This window comes from Rhea americana, unplaced genomic scaffold, assembly GCF_003343005.1.
Source record: "Rhea americana isolate MKP2758 unplaced genomic scaffold, rheAme1 scaffold_70, whole genome shotgun sequence".
In the NCBI taxonomy this organism is placed as follows: domain Eukaryota; kingdom Metazoa; phylum Chordata; class Aves; order Rheiformes; family Rheidae; genus Rhea; species Rhea americana.
In genome coordinates, this window is record NW_028186868.1 from 764,858 (window position 1) to 783,040 (window position 18,183).

General features: G+C 39.3%; 2 protein-coding genes across 2 annotated transcripts in view; one reads left to right on the forward strand and one right to left on the reverse strand.

Annotated features, from left to right (window-relative positions):
• PRDM4 (PR/SET domain 4) overlaps positions 1–11,015 on the forward strand; it is a 17,114-nt gene extending 6,099 nt beyond the window's left edge. The window contains exons 5-11 of the mRNA XM_085321668.1: positions 3,013–3,162; positions 4,377–4,495; positions 5,257–5,342; positions 6,485–6,612; positions 7,162–7,476; positions 8,336–8,504; positions 9,804–11,015. Of these exons, the coding sequence (XP_085177794.1) occupies positions 3,013–3,162; positions 4,377–4,495; positions 5,257–5,342; positions 6,485–6,612; positions 7,162–7,476; positions 8,336–8,504; positions 9,804–10,113 (1,277 nt within the window). The 3' untranslated portion in view covers positions 10,114–11,015. The remainder of the gene's footprint in view (positions 1–3,012; positions 3,163–4,376; positions 4,496–5,256; positions 5,343–6,484; positions 6,613–7,161; positions 7,477–8,335; positions 8,505–9,803) is intronic.
• A 55-nt stretch (positions 11,016–11,070) lies between these two features.
• PWP1 (PWP1 homolog, endonuclein) overlaps positions 11,071–18,183 on the reverse strand; it is an 18,017-nt gene continuing 10,904 nt past the window's right edge. The window contains exons 10-15 of the mRNA XM_085321669.1: positions 18,049–18,110; positions 16,185–16,296; positions 15,069–15,159; positions 14,010–14,131; positions 13,424–13,529; positions 11,071–12,745 (exon numbers count right to left, since the gene is read on the reverse strand). Of these exons, the coding sequence (XP_085177795.1) occupies positions 12,630–12,745; positions 13,424–13,529; positions 14,010–14,131; positions 15,069–15,159; positions 16,185–16,296; positions 18,049–18,110 (609 nt within the window). The 3' untranslated portion in view covers positions 11,071–12,629. The remainder of the gene's footprint in view (positions 12,746–13,423; positions 13,530–14,009; positions 14,132–15,068; positions 15,160–16,184; positions 16,297–18,048; positions 18,111–18,183) is intronic.

Consider the following 18,183-nt stretch of genomic DNA (forward strand, 5'->3'; position numbering starts at 1 on the left):
TACTAGTCCACAAAAGCTGGACATCTGCAGTTGCAGATACTTCTGAGTAGGAATAATGGGATATTTTAGTATTGTTCTCTTTGTATCCATTTCCCATGCCACCCTGAGGTTGGAAGCATAATTCCTTGTGAGCCTCTTGGCTTTTGTAGATAGCTGATACTGCCATTTGCAATGAGATTGTTGTTTATTAAAGTCACTTCACAAATGACTCTTCTTGCTTCTTAAAAAAAAATGCCCAAGCTGTACACTTCCTTATGTGTATATAATTGCTGACTATAATGTTGTCTGATTTTTTTTAATTAAACCCTGAACAATCATTGTTAAAATATGATTCTCAAAAGACCTACTGGAAAGAAGAACAGGGAGGAAAGTTTTTAATATTGCTAATTATTCTCATCAAAAGACTTCAGTGCAGAGATTAACTAATCTCATGAGAAGGGAGGAACGCTGGACATTGCACCCTGTCAATCCTGTCATAGTTTAAGGGGTGGTGATCAAGAACTGTGAAGTTTTCATTTGCTGTGACAAAAATCTTTGAAATTCCACCTGCGGCACGACTGGCTTTGTGCCACTGAAGTGTAAGGCCAGCTTTATATTCAGTTTTGTTAGGAGTGCTGCCTTTGCATGCAAACTGGCCCTATATCTGTCAGATCCTTATGACAAACTTTCCCTGCAGATCTTTTTAAAGAAATTGAAAGCAACAGTGTCTTTGTTAGCAATGTGAGAGGTGCAGTTTAGTGAGTCTAGTCAGGCACTTGARCAAAAACTTTGGGGTTTTTGTGGTGAAATATAACTTAAAATCAGGCAGGTTTGGAACTATGATAAAATTATAACTCTTAGTGGAAAAGTTTCACAGCTGATGCCCTCAGATGTTCATACTAGCATCTGTTGCTGACTATAAGGGTATGTTGAACAAACAGCAATCAGAATACTTAGATATCCACCATGTTAGTGATGAAATCYCTTCTTTCATTCATTCCAGAGAAGTTTGGTGTGCCAGTTTGTTGTTGCTATATTTAAACTAGTCTAAAGCTGTTTCCTAGCTGACGTTCCCCATTGATAAGGTATTATAATGGCTATTCCACTGCTAGAGTTTTCATGTGATTTGCAAAATAGATCTTTCACTTGGGAAGATTTACATTGTTACTTTTTCTTGTTGTTTTTAAACTTCTCCTGAGTAAAACCTGAATTTTTGGATGAGTGACAATAAGGAGAAGGAGGTTTTTTAAGAGCCTGTTGATGATCTTTCCTCGCTGGGAAGGCAGAAGTTGAGACCTTTTTCAGAAAGGTTATGAAATATTAAGTAGTACTTGGCATCTTTGTTTGCAATCATCGTGCCTAAATTAGAGAAGTAAAACACTGTGATTCCTTACATTATTTGGCAAGGAAGAAAGTGAAAATGAAACATTATATTGTACATGCTTTAGAATGCGGGGAGTTATTCATAGTCTTAAAAAATGTATGGAACCCTAAACCTTTGCAGGTGGAGATGTGAACCCCTATAAGAATGTCACATGCCTGAAACTTGCTTTTCTTTCTTTTTGCCTCATTGGGGCTAGTCCATGAACCTCTAGTGGTCTGTGAAATGGAAGACTAAAAACAACTGTTATGAWTAGTATTTCTCATTACTCAAGTCTGGTTGTTGTGGCTGCTGTACTTCTACTGTACATACCTGTACACATGAAGCAATTATTATACAAGCTCTGCCTAAGCAATTTACTCAGTACCTACGTATCTGTAATTTTATAGTTGTTTGATTTGTACTTTGTATGGGGCCAGATTACAGTAGTCTGCTATATTAAAAGATCATCCCCAAAGCTTTCTTCCTCTTCCTCCCTCCCCCCAAAAATTAATGAAGCTGTTGTTTATGCCAGGTGAAGACTGCTTCTGCAATAGGTCTGTCACACCAAAGTTGAGCCTAAAGAGGACCAAAAAAGTCTTTGTGGAGACTGCTTAATCAGCTGAGCACCCCTCTTCAGAAGAAGGATTCATCAGGAGAGTGGTTGCTGAATAGGTGTTCGTTGTTCCATTCATACAGAAGTAAAATGAAAGGAGTGTTTCCAGAAGTGTTTTATGCTGTGCTTTTTTCCTGAAATTATTGCCTTGTGTAAAAAGATCTTCCAGTGGTTTATTAATCAGCAGTGCTTAAGCTGATTGACAGACTGGGAAAATGGTGCTCCTGTCTGTTCTTGGACCTATGTTTTTGTGCCATTCAATGGTATCTCATAAAGGTGCTATATGAGTTTATTGCAGTAGGCCCTTCAAGAGCAACAATGAGGCCAGGTTTCTGCTGCCATGGCAACATGTAYGTTGTCTGAATTTAATTGGAAATAAGGGGGTATATGGGTTCAAATTAGAAGAATTTTAGAAGACCTTCCTGTCCCTGTGCATAATTATCCTTGAGCTTCTACATTCAAGAAAGCTCTTGTGTTTCTGGTAATTTTGGAAAACTTAACCAGTCAGGAGATGTCTGGCTTTTTTTTTTTTTTTTTTTTTTTCCTTGCCAATAAAAGAAATTTCACTTGCGATCAGAAAGAAAAGGGTGCTCTCCATCATTAGTATTAATGCCAGGTCCGGAGAGACAGCCATCACAGAGTATTACAGATTTTGGTAAAGAGTGGATGGACTCTGTCCCATGACTAGATTGCCCTGAAAGGGTAAGTCTAGATGATTAAGTTACCATCAGTAAGGTGAGTAGGAGATCTTCGTGTTTGATCAGAATTGGATAGGAGCAGCCACATGTACTATGTGACTGTAATCAAGTGATTCACATTCTTCTGAGSAAAAGCTGGTAAAGCTGATGAGTTAAACCACATAGAAGCAGCTTGCTCTTTTAACATTTATTTTTTTTTATATATATATATAAAATCTTTCAAATTCTGTACCTCTGTATGAGTTCAGACAAAACATTTCTGGCAGGGCTCAATCTGAAACATGTTCACTGGGAGCTGACTGTACCACAGGGGCTGTTGCATCTTCTTTGATCCCTGTTGTCCCCTTCCCTCTCTGCAGGGTGCACGCTGTGTGACAAGGCATATCCGTCAGACTGCCCAGATCATGGGCCTGTCACCTTTGTTCCTGACACCCCGATAGAGAGCCGTGCCAGGCTTTCTCTCCCTAAGCAGCTTGTCTTCCGACAGTCTATCATGGGAGCTGAAGTGGGTAAGAATTTAATTGCTGTATGTTTCTATGGAGCAGTTTAAAATACATCCACCTCCTGAAATCCCAAACCTTAGGGATTTTAATACAGGAAAGATACACTGCCATAGAGAGGTGATTCTCTCTTTTGTAATCCCCGTGACTTCTGGTATTATGCAAAAGCTTCTTGTCCTCTGCTCACTGTTTAGACTCTAGGGGTGCTGCCACAGAGCTTTAGCTGAAATACTTGATAGTACCAAGGAAAAAACAAGTATGATGTTTATTCTTATCACATGCTGAACTACCCAGGCACCGCTTTTTAGGAAAACATTATAGTAACTGCAGTTTCAGGGCAGATAATGATTAGAAATAACAGAGGAGATTTCTGTCTGCTTGTTCATCAGCTGGTTTGCTACCTGTGGGTCTTCTGGATGCTGTCATGGGAGAATTGATCACAAGTGCCTCTTTTCTTTTTTTCCTCCCTCATTTACATTTGGCATGTAGACTGTGACCTTGTCATTGGATGTGGACCTTGTTACTGTATTTCACGCCATTGGCACCTGGAAATCGAAGAGTGCAGTACAATACCCTGAGGATCTGAAGGCTAGAGAAGAATGTGATTTTTGGCTTGCTTAGCATTGCTGCTTGTTAAGAGTAGATTACATCTGTTCTTTTCAAGCTGCACTAGTTTCCAGTTTATTCCTGAAAGCTATTCAGTGTATTCTTGTAGACATATATATATAAGTGTTTAATAATAAATAATATACACGCAGGAATCCCTCTGCCCATGACAGAAATACAGCTGCCTCTGGGGAGAAATGCAGAAGCTGCTTAACAATGCCCAGCAACAATTCTGGAAATTCCTGGGGATTAGGTAGGCAAAATGTAGTTACTGAAACTAGTATTTTCTGCTTCTGCAAAAAGTTCCATGAAAATTTTAATTGGTACAGGTGGTTAGGGTATTGGTTCTTATAGCCTACTGGAAAGTAAATTACTTGTTTTTGGCAAAGGAAACAAGTATTTGTAATTACAACAAAGCGGCTCCCAATAGTGTCATGTGGTGGTGGTGGTTCTTGTTTCTGCAGTAGGTGTGTTCTACATGTGAAGTAGAAGCTTTGATGATCTTATGCCTAGATATTACCCTTGGAGCATTACCTCATAAATCTCCCATTTCTTTGTTATGTACGGTTAGTTGTTTATATAATTGATTTCTAAAGACGTTTATCTTCTACCGATAGGAGTGTGGACACGAGAAACCATTCCTGTAAGGACTTGTTTTGGACCTTTGATCGGGCAGCAAAGCCATTCTCTGGAGGTGGCTGACTGGACAGACAAAGTAGCAAGTCGCATCTGGAAGGTCAGTGGATGTTATGGCTCACAGATCCTGCAAGTGTGTCTGTGTCTTGTGAAAGCCACCAGAGGACACAGCAGCTTTAACATTATCATCCTTGCTGAAATCAGAACTATTTCAGCAATTTGTTTTATTGTTTAATACTTAATACCCGCATATCAGACCCTATATCATGTAATATACTAGTAGTCAGTCCTGAAGTACAACAGCCTTTAACACCTTTTCTTTTAAAGGGCTGTTTGTGGTTTGCAGTATTTCTGTGGAACTGTAGCAAAGATTGTATGTGAATTCCTAGGGCAGCATTTGTTTATTTGTTTTATATCATTGTTTGCTGAAAGTTCCCACAAGTGGTAAATCATTTGCTGTAGAAAAGCTACTTTAAAGTATTCTTTTTCTCATCAGCTCATGTTGAGAAAATAAAATCGATCTGTATAAATGAAGCATGTGCTGTTTGCCCAGATACTATTATTCATATGCTTACCGTGTAAGAAAAACAGCCAAATGCATTTCTGCTGGGAGCTAAAAGTGGTGAGTGGGAAAGTTGCTGATAAATAGTTTTTCTAGCCTCCTGGGTAGTGGAAAGGTCTRTGTGAAAGGGCAAATAAGGAGTAAGAACAGGGCTGTACTCTTGGCAGCGGGAATGGAGACTTCACTGCTCAGTCTAAGTAAATGCTTCCTCTCTTAAAGAAAGAAGCTGTCTTTGCTTCTGTTACTGCATTTTGCCCTAACATTGCATTTTGATTTTGTTTGTTTATTTTTCCCGTTAGATCTATCACAGTGGCGTTCTAGAGTTCTGCATCATTACAACTGATGAAAACGAATGCAATTGGATGATGTTCGTACACAAAGCCAGGTAAGAGCCATCTGTCCTAGCTTTGGCTGCCGGGATGTGGGCTCATAGGAGGCTGTGCAGGAGAATGTGTCATCTGCTGTGCCCACTGCCCAGATGGGTAAAGAGCTCAGGATCAAGTGACACTTGGGAGTTTTCTAGGCATCTTGAGGAGGAGAGCAATGAAAGAGAGTACCCAACAGAGAATGTTAAGGGGAAAACAGCATACTAGCATATAGTAAAACATCCCCAAATGTGTCTGGACACTTTGTTTTCCTTGCTTTAAGGCTTTATACCAGATTCTTTCTATCTTCTTCCTGAATATTATCTTGTTACTGCCTTCTTTCTGTCTCATTCCTTCTGGATATATCTGTTGCAGATGGTACTGGCTGGCTTTTTTTGCGTTTGAGCGGAGTTAGTGATGTGTCCCTGGGTTCTTTTGGCTTGATGTTCCAAACTCTTACAGGTCCCAAGAGCTCTCCTTTTCAGTCTTTCTAGAGTGAGAAACTATGCAGACTGACATTGGTACTGCTGCATACATGGGCCAGTGAGAAGGCTGGACCTCTCCTATTGCTCTGTGACAGAAAGTAGATTTTCCCTGTGATTCATTTCATTGCTGCAGTATGCAGGAGTCAGAAAGCTTGATCTTCCATTGCAGTGTTGCAGTGCTTTTTCTAATTTCAGATAATGGAAACACAGGCATAGAGCTTCAGAATATGAATTTTCACACCTTGGAAATGTTCTCCAAGAGTTGTTTTTTAAGATAATTTTACTTTAAGGCTCTCCTGATATATTTTCCCTGCCATGTGTTCTTTATTTCTTAAAGGGATTACTAAGAAAAATATATAATTTTTATTTTTTAATTTATTCTCTTGAGAGGTCATCAACTCTTTTCCTTCAACCCACTCCAATCTCTATTATTTTCTCTACAACATATTTCAGTGTCAAGAATGTTTTATGGCTTACTGGACTGGGTTGGCTCTCAAGGTCCAGTTTTCTTGTTTTTTACAATAAAGAAAGAAGTGACAAAAATGAAAAATTTCATGAAGTGCTGACAGGCCTTTGAGATTCTCCCACTGCCTGTTAATAGGAATTTCCTCTTTTCCACTATCAAAAAGTGACTATTTCTGGAGAGTTTTTTTCCTTTACTGCCCTTATTGCTATAGGAACCGGGAAGAACAGAATCTAGTAGCTTATCCTCATGATGGAAAAATTTACTTTTGCACCTCGCGGGACATCCCACCTGAACATGAGCTTCTCTTTTATTATAGCCGAGACTACGCACGGCAGCTCGGTAAGTAAGCAGTGACCTTTTATCGGCTTTGCAGAGATCACCCAGCTCAAATTACCTTTTAATCCCATCTCTGAGTACTGTGACTTGGGAGTGCTGTATGTTCTGTGTCAATTCCTAGCAGTACCCATCGCAGTCCTTTTTTAGATTTCATTGCTACTGGAGTACCACCATTTACAAGAAATGTTTCCTGTCTAATTCTGCTGATCAGGAGGAAAAGATTTCAGTTTTGAAGAAAAAGGGCTGTTTTCCTGCTGTTCATCTATGTGGTGTTAAGGGAGTTTTGCTAGTTGAAGATGTTCCCACCCTCCTCACCTTCAGTTGTGCTAATTTGAGTTTGGTGAAGCTGTGCTCAAAACCAGTCCAAAGCATGGCCACACAAAACAGTTGAAATGACCTGCCTGAAAGTACCAAGAAAGAGGCACTGAAGAGAGCTGGGGTGAAAATCTCTTGAGCGGGCTTTGCTGATGGGTAAAATGTTTACTTCGGTCAAACTTAMGTTCTGTTAGGCCTTGCTGAGCCACATTAAATGTGATACTTTTGTACTCAAAGGTGTTCCTGAACATCCGGACATGCACATCTGTCACTGTGGAAAGGAATGTGCTTCCTACGCAGACTTCAAGGCCCATTTGAGTAGCCATATTCACAACCACCTCCCAAGCCAAGGGCACAGCAGCAGCCATGGGCCAGGCCACGGCAAGGAAAGGAAATGGAAGTGCTCCATGTGCCCCCAGGCTTTCATCTCCCCTTCCAAACTCCATGTCCACTTCATGGGCCACATGGGCATGAAGCCACACAAGTGTGATTTCTGTAGCAAAGCTTTCAGTGATCCTAGCAACCTACGGACACACCTCAAGATACATACGGGTAAGGCATGTGGACTTTATTAGCTAAGCCTATGCTAGTAAATACACTGGGACAGGACCAGTTCASTGATCCTTGGCCAGCTGGCAGGGTGTAGCTCATGTCCATAAAACTAAGCTCTTGCCCCCTCCCTAAGAGTGGCAGCATCCTGAATGATTTCTAGTCGGTGCTGACCCCAGGTAATACCTGGGCATTGCCTGAGAGAGTGTAGTTGGCATAGGATAGGACAGTGCTGGGCTCAGTGGTATGGATGCTGCAGAACTGTACTTAGCACTGTGATCTGACCCAACGGGCCATGTCTGGAAGAACTTTTGGTGAATTGAAGTACATTACTGAGTTAGTCCTCATCTTGTTAAATGTTGCATAATTCTCCTTGCTGGAAAACTTAAAAAAACTTACACTGGTGATCTTTTGTGATACGCACAATAGGGAGGCACTGCTAGTATAGACAGGAATCAGAAAGCGTATTTTACTGGAAAAGCTGAATCACTATAAGCACTGGAGGAAGAGGAATGGATGGTGTTTAGCAGAAGAAAGTACAGTATTGTGCAGCATATAAAAGGCTTAATATTTAGAAACAGTAGCATGAGGGTTGTCTGTCTGTATTTCTTTTTTCTTTAATGAAATTAGCTGTCTTTTTTTTGTTGTTGTTGTTGTTGTTGTTTCATGGTTAAATGGGGTTTGTAAGTAGATAGGCCTGTATACTGAGTAGGAAGGAACTGCAGGTGGCAATAGGTACTTTTCACGAAGAATCTACCTTTCCTCAGCGTAAAATTTTATTTTTCAGAAGTGGCCAGGTTATTTGCTCTTTGTATTTCTTGGCACACTGACTCACTCTGTGGCTGTGTGTATGTAATCCTAGGTCAGAAGAATTATCGCTGTACCCTCTGTGACAAATCGTTCACCCAGAAGGCTCACTTGGAATCGCACATGGTCATTCACACAGGGGAGAAGAACCTGAAGTGCGATTACTGTGAAAAGCTATTCATGCGGAGGCAGGACCTCAAGCAGCATGTACTTACTCACACACAGTAAGTGATCTAACAGGATGTGTTGGATTGGTCCAGTGCAGTAAATAATGAAGCTTAACAGCCTGAGAGAGAATCTCCTGTTTACAAATCGTTTGGCCTGTGGAGAATAGGTTCATCCTCTAAAATGAAGTGCATCAGGACAAATTCCTTGTTACTGGCATTCTGCTGAAGTTGGACTATTCTAGTATTTGGAGTATTTTAATGACAAAAGAAATTCCAGGCTTGCAGCTTGTGTTGTGAAACAGCATTCTGAAAAGCTCATCACTTTGATTAAATACTAATTTTCTCCTGAAAACTGTTTCCAAGTCCCAACATGACCATTAAAAATCATAAACTCCTCAAGAGTATTCTCCCTGAGTAAGCCCATTAGTGAAGTCTCTTGCTCTGTGCCCACAAATGTTCTTTATTCCCAGCTGTTACCTCCCTCCCAGGTCTCATTCATGCAGGGTTGATCTGCACCCCCAGATCCTCCTACAGTGATCTCCCTCCCAGTGCCTCAGCTCTCTGCCAGGCCAGATSCTTCCTTTTGCTCCAAGAATCTCCTGTATCCTATTTGGAGCTACTCCCAGTCCAAGTTCCTCCCTTAAAGGCTGCTTGCTCAAATTTAATCCCTCTGCTTGTTTCATTTTCAGCATCTGGTTCCTTTATTTGCTTGGAATCAGATTGCTGCTTCTTCCATGCTGCCTAGGAGACAGCTTAGTGCAGCTAGCATGAGAGACAGACAGAGACTTGCTTTGCTGTTCGCTTTATAGCCGCAGCTAGGAGCAGCACTACTTGTGGGAGGTGTTTTGCAGTCATCTGCAGAATTTGACTGTTGCACTTGGTAAGCCTGTACTTAGCATTTGCAAACTGAGGTTTGTAAACACCTGGCAGCTTTTCCTTTCTTTTTCTTTCTTTTTTCCTTTTTTTTTGTTGCTGTTTCTGTAGGGTGGGAAGGAGAGGGACAAACCTTGCCACTATAGCAACACTTCTGCCCTTGCCAAAACATGGAGTTTAAGAAGAATCTGATCTTGCTCAAAAAAGTTATAAATTGTTTCTTCATTAATTTATCATTAGGAAAGAAAAATARTTGGTTGCAAGCTAGCAGTTAAGGCAAAAATCCTCAAATTTTGCCGGAGGTCTAGAGGGAACAGAGAATAGGATCTCTGTGTGCATAATGCTTTTGTTAAAGCTGTGCAGTTTTCTCTCACTCTAGTACTGCAATATTGCTGTTATCCATGGACTATTTCTTCTTCAAACATACTGAAACCAACATTGAGATAGCAGAATAACCCTTCTATTCTATTTCATGTCTTGCAGAGAACGACAGATCAAGTGTCCCAAGTGTGACAAGCTGTTCCTGAGGACAAATCACTTGAAGAAACACCTCAATTCACATGAAGGAAAGAGGGACTATGTCTGTGAAAAATGCTCCAAGGCTTATCTAACCAAATACCACCTCACTCGCCACTTAAAAATATGTAAAGGCCCCACATCCAGTCTGTCAGCCCCAGAAGAGGAAGAGGAGGAGGATTCAGAGGAGGAATTAATAGACTCTATGAGGACTGAAGACTGTAGAATTAACAATGGAGTATATTCAACAGGTGATGCCCTCTCAGGACACAAATGAAGAAAGTGAGAGGGAAATTTTCTTGGATGTTGAAATTGAAAGGAAAAATCTCTTCCTTGTTTCCTCAGTCAGTATCTTATGTCAAATGAGGAGTTTTCCTTTTGTTTTGGTCTCCCCACTACCACCACTTAATAAACTCTGTAGCCAAAACACTGAATGAGAATGGATCATGCACTTACTGTTGACAATGAACAGTTGCTAAGAAGAAAATCTGATGCAAGGAGATTTTTCACGTACACTGTGCATACTTATTTTTCCAAATCACTCAGATTATCCAGCCAGGATACATGAGACACCTTGCATAGTCCTTTGAGTGAAGAGCCACAAACCAGAAATACGGTTCAGTGTGGAGTGACCTGTGAGCCAACTGTCCTGAACTGCCAAAGCCATGAGAGTAAGAACAACAAACAAACAAAAAATTGATGTTGGTTGTTTTTTTCCTCCCTGTATTTTTTAACTAAAGGATGTGGTTTGGCACAGAGCATGAATATCAATGTTCAGGCCTCCTTCTAAGAATACAGATTTAATGTTTTAGTTTAAACAAAAAAAAAACAGCCAATGAAATCAGCAGTTGTAGACAAAGCAATTGCCCCACTACAGAAGTGTTCAAAAAAATCAAAAATTGCCTTTTGGAAAATGGTTATTGCCTCTTCTTGCTCTGGGTCACTAAGACATTACGTAGCTAAAGAGGGAAAGACTGTATTGACGCAGTAAGGAAGAAGCTTACAGATGATCAGACCGTGTTTACAGTATGTATTACTCYTTATTGTTATGCTGTAAACCTTTTACAACCTAAGAGTCATGGGAGGGTTTGCTGCTATTATTATTTATGGAATGAAAGTGTATTTCATTCAGTTGTTTTCCTTTTGAAAAAAAATAAAATGTGGCTCTTTCTTTTCTAATGTTCCTTTTTAATAATTACATATTCTTGCAGAAAAAGGGGGGGGTTATTTCTGGTATTGATGACAGGAGAAATAGCACCACTTACTTACTTACACTAGGAAACCTTGGGAAAGGCAGAATGAGTAAGAACTCTTTCATGAAACTGAGGGGAGGGTGGGGCTAAAACCTTTTAGTCTTTAACAGCATAGTCTTGTACACATGCTGTTTGGCTCCTCTAGCTCTGCTCTACAAGGAGAGGAGCTGGGTTCTGTTCTTTGACAAGCTCCTCGGAGTTTTTTCTAGTTTTTGTCCTAAATGGCCTAAATTCAGACAATACCTCTCCCTCTACTCCACATTTTCCCCAGCGAGYTCAGTGTGTTCTGAAGACCTCCTTGGTCTGTAGTTTGATTTTGCCCTGCCGCATTCCATTGGCACTCCTCTGTATTGCAATTTATCTATCTGCTTCACCTCACTAGCATAAGGTTTAATAGGCTAGCTTGGAAAGCARTAATAAGAGCATGTCAACTAAATGCACAGATACTACAGGTGCTTTAATACCAGGCACTTTGACTCCCAGGACATTTTTGCAGCATGCACATCCCCCAGGCTGTCAATAYGCAGAGAAGGAAGCATGTTACAGGAAGGTAAGAATATGATTTAACTTCTGGCCCAGGATAAGATRTAAGATTTATTTTAAAAGCTAGGAAAGTGCTTGAGTCATATTCCCCRATTAGGTTCCTGCTGCTCTAAACCATAGTGGTTAAGTCAATGGTTAGGCTGATATTCAGGTTTTTTCTCTGTTCCTTCCCGTTTCACACAAAAATGCAAGAGGTTAAGAACTCAAGTACAGAACATTGAGAGCTTTAACAAGACAAAGTGACTAGCTGAGCTTCTTGCTCAAATTTTGTRTTCTGACAGCACTTTTCATCTCCCTCTGCATAGAAGCTCTTATTTGAATTCAATTTTTTTTTTTAATGTACATCACTTTTAGGAGAAGCAATAAGCTGTGGGACTGGGGGAAAATAACTCTTGATTGTGATGGGAAAGAGGTGGAATAGTTCTGGTTTGATACTGGTGACCTTACTAAGGCCCAAGAAATACACTCAAGACAAAAAAAAATTTAAGAGTTTTAAAAATGTATTAGAAATCTGTAAATCTAGCCACCAATTACTCAAAGGATACATCCCCTGATGATTATTTACACTTGCCCTTTTGTTCAGCATTTGTTTTACACTACACCAGTTCCATCTGAAATATTTTTCATTAGGCCCATAGAAGAGATTTACCTTCTTTGCAACATATGATACACTTTTGATGACAGAGTACTGCTTTTTCTGGTGAAAATTTTCAAATCAACTTTACACATTTATATCCTGCTGCTCCCCTATTTCAGGGATCATAGTCTCAGGCACAAGCAATTTAATTGTTCAAAGCTAGTGACAGAGGCAGGAACTTAGAACTGCTGACTTTTGAGCATAACCACGTGACCATGTTTCTTTGTATGAGATGGARAAGGCTGCAGATTACAAGACAATCAAGTCAGTTCTATGAGTGCTTTCCAAGTAGGGTAAATTGTAGAATACACATTTATGTGTAGTGTCATTAATTACGCTGATTTTGTGAGGTTTGGTCTATCATGATTCCATTGCTGTCTCTGAATTGTTGCTGCTACTGTTGGCCAAGGAGCTGCAAGCCACGGTGTTCGCACCAGCGAGAACAAGTCTCTCTCTGTTTCCAAAAGCTTCATTCACTGCAACACAAAGAAAGGACTGCTTACAAGTTTCTTTCCCAGAYAGAGAAGCAATACAGCAGGTACAGTATGGTTACCATTATAGGATGGAAATCCTAATCTGATTGAGTTTTCAAAGCTCTCCCCCTTTTCCCAGAGCAGGGAGTTAAAGTTTACATGTCAGAACAGTCTCCTGTATATAATACTTAAAGTACAAGTCCTGTTCTTTCTCCACTAGAAAATCTAGATATTTAATTTGTGTTTAATTATGAATGGGCTGCATTTATCCTAAATACTGTGAAAGGGATGATAAGTTCTCACCACTTAGTTACATGCAACATGACAACTGATCAAAACCAGTCCTCGCTTTTGTTCCTAAAGATACTCAAGAATATGATACCTTAATTACATCAGGAACACTTTGGAGGAGGGGGGGGACAAAAAAAATTAAACATAGGTTTACAATAAAGCAGGTATTGTATTTCTACTGCAAGGGAAGAGACAATGTACAATTCTCCAAAAACAAAATATCCACTATTTCTAAAGAAATACCTTAAGACTGCATGTGTTTTCATATTTTCAGCTTTAAAAAAAGTAATAACCTACAGTTTCTCTCAAGACCACAATACACTATTGAATATGCAATACATTCTAACGGCAGGGGGAGATCCACAAGATTCTAGTAGATGAGGACATTACCTGCAGAGATGCTGCTTATATCCCAGATACGCAGCCCTTCTCGCTCTCCTCCAAAAGCAAAGACAAAAGGGAAGTCAGGGCAGCAAGCTGCACAGAAGAGAACACCCTGGGAAAAAAGGTAAGAGAACAAGTGGTTTTTATTTGGTTAGTTTTTTWAAAAAATAAGATAAACYTAGCTGATAAAAGAACTTTCAGAAGTCAGTGTAACAAATGTAAGCTTGCCATTTCCTCAAAACTGAGTTAAAATTATTTTATAAAGATACAAGATTAAAAAGCTTTAACTAGAAACAGTAAGTCACTTCTTTGTCTTCAACCTGGTAGATACAGGTCAGAGTACCCATAACTCTGCTCTAGAACACTGCATCTGGTATTCAGGTCCAAGGCTTTGAAGTGGTTGGCCAATTAGGTGTTGAACTGAACGCTGCACTGTAATGAGAACGATTTACCTGGAATACATATTTTAGATTTTTTTTTTATTTAAAAGATGTTAAGTTATGGAAAACAACATACAAGTAAGAAAAAAAGATCAAGCAGATATGGTTTATATATAAGCCTCCTTAGAATCAAGAGATGAAAGTTACGTTACCATTTTCATATCCCTGGAATGGATTAGACTCGGTTTCTCTCCCAAGATATCCCAGATTTTCAYGTATTTGTCAGCAGATGATGTCACAAGGCACCCTTTGATCTGACTGCTTAGTTGTAGGCCTGGAAGATTAGGGTGCATCAGTTAGAGCACCATGTAATCACTATTTCACTGAGACAAGGATACATTTTGAGCAAACCTAATATTCTCCGTGGGCCTTATGCTAAATTTTTTTTCAGCCCAAAGGAGTAAAAGGTTAATTTAAGTTTCATGCTGCAACTGCTCCCATAGTGAAAGAAGTAACAGTCTTACGGGAGCAAAATAAGGCCTTCAAGTGGGCGTGTTTTGCACTCCAACCACGGAGTCTTGCACAGCACAAAGATGTTACTCTTCTCATTCCACATTATCAGGCTTCCCCAGATAACTTTCTTCCTTCACTTCCCAAAGACCACTCTTTTGCTATCCAAGACAATAGGGCATGTTCATGTCATCCAATTTTAGACCACTGATCCAGTGCTTCAAATTGCTTTATAGAAGCTTCCTACTCTAATCAGGTTACTGAAGTAACCAAAAGCAGGTAGCGTAAAGACCTCCCCATGTGCCATATCCAAGTAACCTCCAGAGTGATTATCAATATAAAATAATTATGGATCCAGCAGGTAAATGTTACAGTTGACAATCCTCAACTCTTTTTTCTTTTTCTTTTTTTCTTTTTTTCTTTTTTTTTTTTACCTAGAACTAAAACAAGCATCAGAGAAGTTCATAAAAGTGAGAATAAACTTTATTCTTTTGTATAAGTGCTATTATTTTGACAGAGGCCTATTTTTTTTTTTTTTTTTTTTTTTTAACCTAGCTTCCATCGTTTTTGTCCTTCCTCACCCAGAAAGCACATGGAACATGCCCCAAGTGAACAGATCTGCTTTGCCGTACTTAGTCTTCAGGACATTCACTGAAAAGAGCTTGTTTTTTAAAATACTTCCTTTATAATGGCTTCTCAGCAGAGATTTGCTTTGTATCTCCATGTGTTTTGGGGACAAACACAAAAAACAGACAAACTACCTGATACTTCTTCATCATGAGCCTTCAGAGTAAACAGTGGCTTATCAGAACGAGCATCCAGACAGTACACAAAGCCATCTTCTGTGCTTGCCTAAGGAAAGCACAACACTTTAAAAACAAATAGCCATGGTCATTCATCTGAAAAAGCTTCTATGAAATAACATCCACACACTGCCTCAAACCCCAGGGATTTAATAGACTTGCACTGCTTCTCAGCAGGGCACTTTACATTACCCACTGAAGTCAGATTCTGGCTGGGACYCGAGCTACTCTAGGTATCTAAACCTAGCATGCTGTGCTGAAATACATACAAGTCTTTTCCTACACAAGTTTCTTAAATCACATTTTGAAGAAGGTTACACTACTAGGCTTGGTTCTGATATTAGGCAATGAAATACAGAGCCTTTTGTCTCTTGGCTGCCAGTTCTGAGTTTTTTGTGCCATCCAGTGGCTGCATAACTGTCTGCAAAGTTAAGCACAGTTTTACTAAGAGGGATCTATATCAAACTCAACAAAACCGAGCAACTGCTTTTGTTGGCTGCATACACAAAACAAGAGAGAATTAGACAGCAGCTGAGACAATACAGGATTTTAAACAAGTATTTTTGATTAAAAGTTTTATTATAGACTTCCAGAGAACAAGGTATTTTTTACTTTATACCAGACAGGAGGACATTGCCCTCTAGTGCTGATACGAAACACTGAATTACTATTCAGGATCTTAATTCTCATTAGCTACTTCTCAGCTGCAATGGCCTCTTTACATGAAGCATAACAGGAACTATGCAAAGGAAAATATACCCCAGCCACTGAACACTATGACAACATGGCAAAGGCAGCAYCTCTGCAGTGATTAAAGGACCAGCACCAATTGCTTTTCTTCTATCACAATGAAAAAATTATACCAGATGAATAATTGAACTCAATATACCTGCTGAAAAACAACCTAAAACCCACCCCCCACATACATACGCTGCATTTCCAAACTAGGTAACACCGAGATCCCAACTCTCCATCAGCTCTATTATATGATTCAAAAACATTAGGAACACAAAGATACAGGTAAAATAAAACAGCAACAGCCAATAGACCAAGAACAAAAGTGTATACACTCACTAAGAAGTTGCAAGGTGAAAAATGATTCCATGTTACTCTTTCAACTTGACCACTAAACCGCCAGATTCGATGGTTATCTTGTGGATTTCTGCAATCATACAGCACAGCTGATCTGTGGGAAGAAAGGATGGCTGAAAGGATCACATCCAAGCACTTTATTGATTTGATTTGATCTAATGGATGTGTTTGAGGAAGTTTGTTTTCAATCACTGTCCTATAGGGGATCCACATAAATTACAATTCTAATATTAAAAACAATTTCAATATTTAGTCTTCCAGCTCTTAATAAATGAGAAATCTCTTACAAGCACAAGCTTCAATGTTTTATCCCAGTTAGAAATAGCAGTTCTATTGAGACAAAGCAAACAGAGCTCTGATTTGCTCAATACATAAGATACTTATCACATGGAAGACCTTAATTATGCAAACATATCACTTAATTATGAGCAGACCTTATTAAAGTCAAGTAATGACTGTTCAAAAATAATGTACTAATTAGGAAATCGGTGTGTGACACATACACAAACATATTCAAATATGCTTTAATCAAAAAGATTAATCTTTAAAAGTGGTTAGGGAAATGTTACTTGAACAAGGACAAAGAACAGATGGTATTTAGTAAGTCCTTTGGGATTCTTTACAGCTGTGCGCTCAGCCCAATGGAGGAGAATCTCTTCAAGCTCATAAAGCTCCTTTATGCAAACGTAAGAAAGAAGAGATGCTGCCACTCCAGCAATATCTCACCTCAGTCAACATCCACAGTATAACACATTTCCACCCTATCCTATAATTACAGCCAAAGCAAATCAATTTCTCAGATCTTTTACTAGACATTTTTAAAACAATCTTAGAATATATGTAATTTTAGTTGGTCTTTCATGTTATGAAAGGATCTGCCAGTATTCCTGGAAAAACCTGTGGTCCCGAGATGCTTTACAGGAGAAGTCTACAAAGACAGACAGTAGACTGGCTTATGGGTGCCCAAGGGATTGAAGGACTAGCTAGAAAGCAATGGAGAAGTTGGCCTCAGTGTTTGGACTATTTTATTCTTTTATTCTATTCTGATGGAAGTCAGATGAAGGGAAGTGGACAGAAGAAGGTTTCCAACACTACAAATTCTTTCTCCCCCAGTAATTTTACCTAGCAGAATGTATCAAGAACATAATATAAACCAGAGAACACAAAGGCGTGGCTAAAGATTAATGAGTCTTTAAATATACCACTGCAAAGTCTTAAAAAACAGAATAAAAATTTGATAGAAAAAACACATAGTTATAGAATAAAATTGAGACATTACTCCGGAGAAGAAATCTTCCGATTGCTAAGTCTTACATAAAACAGCAACTACAGAGCTAGGCCAAGTGTCCAATCACAAACCATTTTGCAGCACCTCAAGACTGCAATTACAGGAGATTTCCTGCTAAGTTTTGGCAATAGTATGCCCTATTAACAAAGAGCTAATGGAGATTTTCAATTCCTTCATCCCTCCCCCCCACCTTAGGCTTACAGTTTGGCCAAATCTGGACAAGTTCTCACAGGGATGAAAAATGGCACATTTCCAATGTGGAAACTGCCACAATGCCAAACTAAGAAATAAATTCACTGTAGAGCAGACACTTGGCACAGAAAATTTCAGTCCAGATGGTTAAAGGATTTGGCCATTCCTGAGAAAGAGGCAAGAAAAACTGCACATTCTGGCCACATTCAATCCTGGCTACCTTACTGGGGAAAAACCCTCCAAATTACTCAAATTTGACACAGTTACAAGCAATTGAAATAAGAAAACATGAGGCAACTTAATGGGCTTAATTCAATATTTACACCCACCCTAAGTATAACATTTGAAAATACTACCCTTGCTTACTTATCATAAGATCCAGAAATAAGGGTTTGAGTTTCAAATGGATGAAACTGCAATGTCTGAACCTATATGAGAGAAATACAAAAAAGCATTGAGATGCAACACAAACATATGCAAGCTCTCTCTCTGAACATGCAT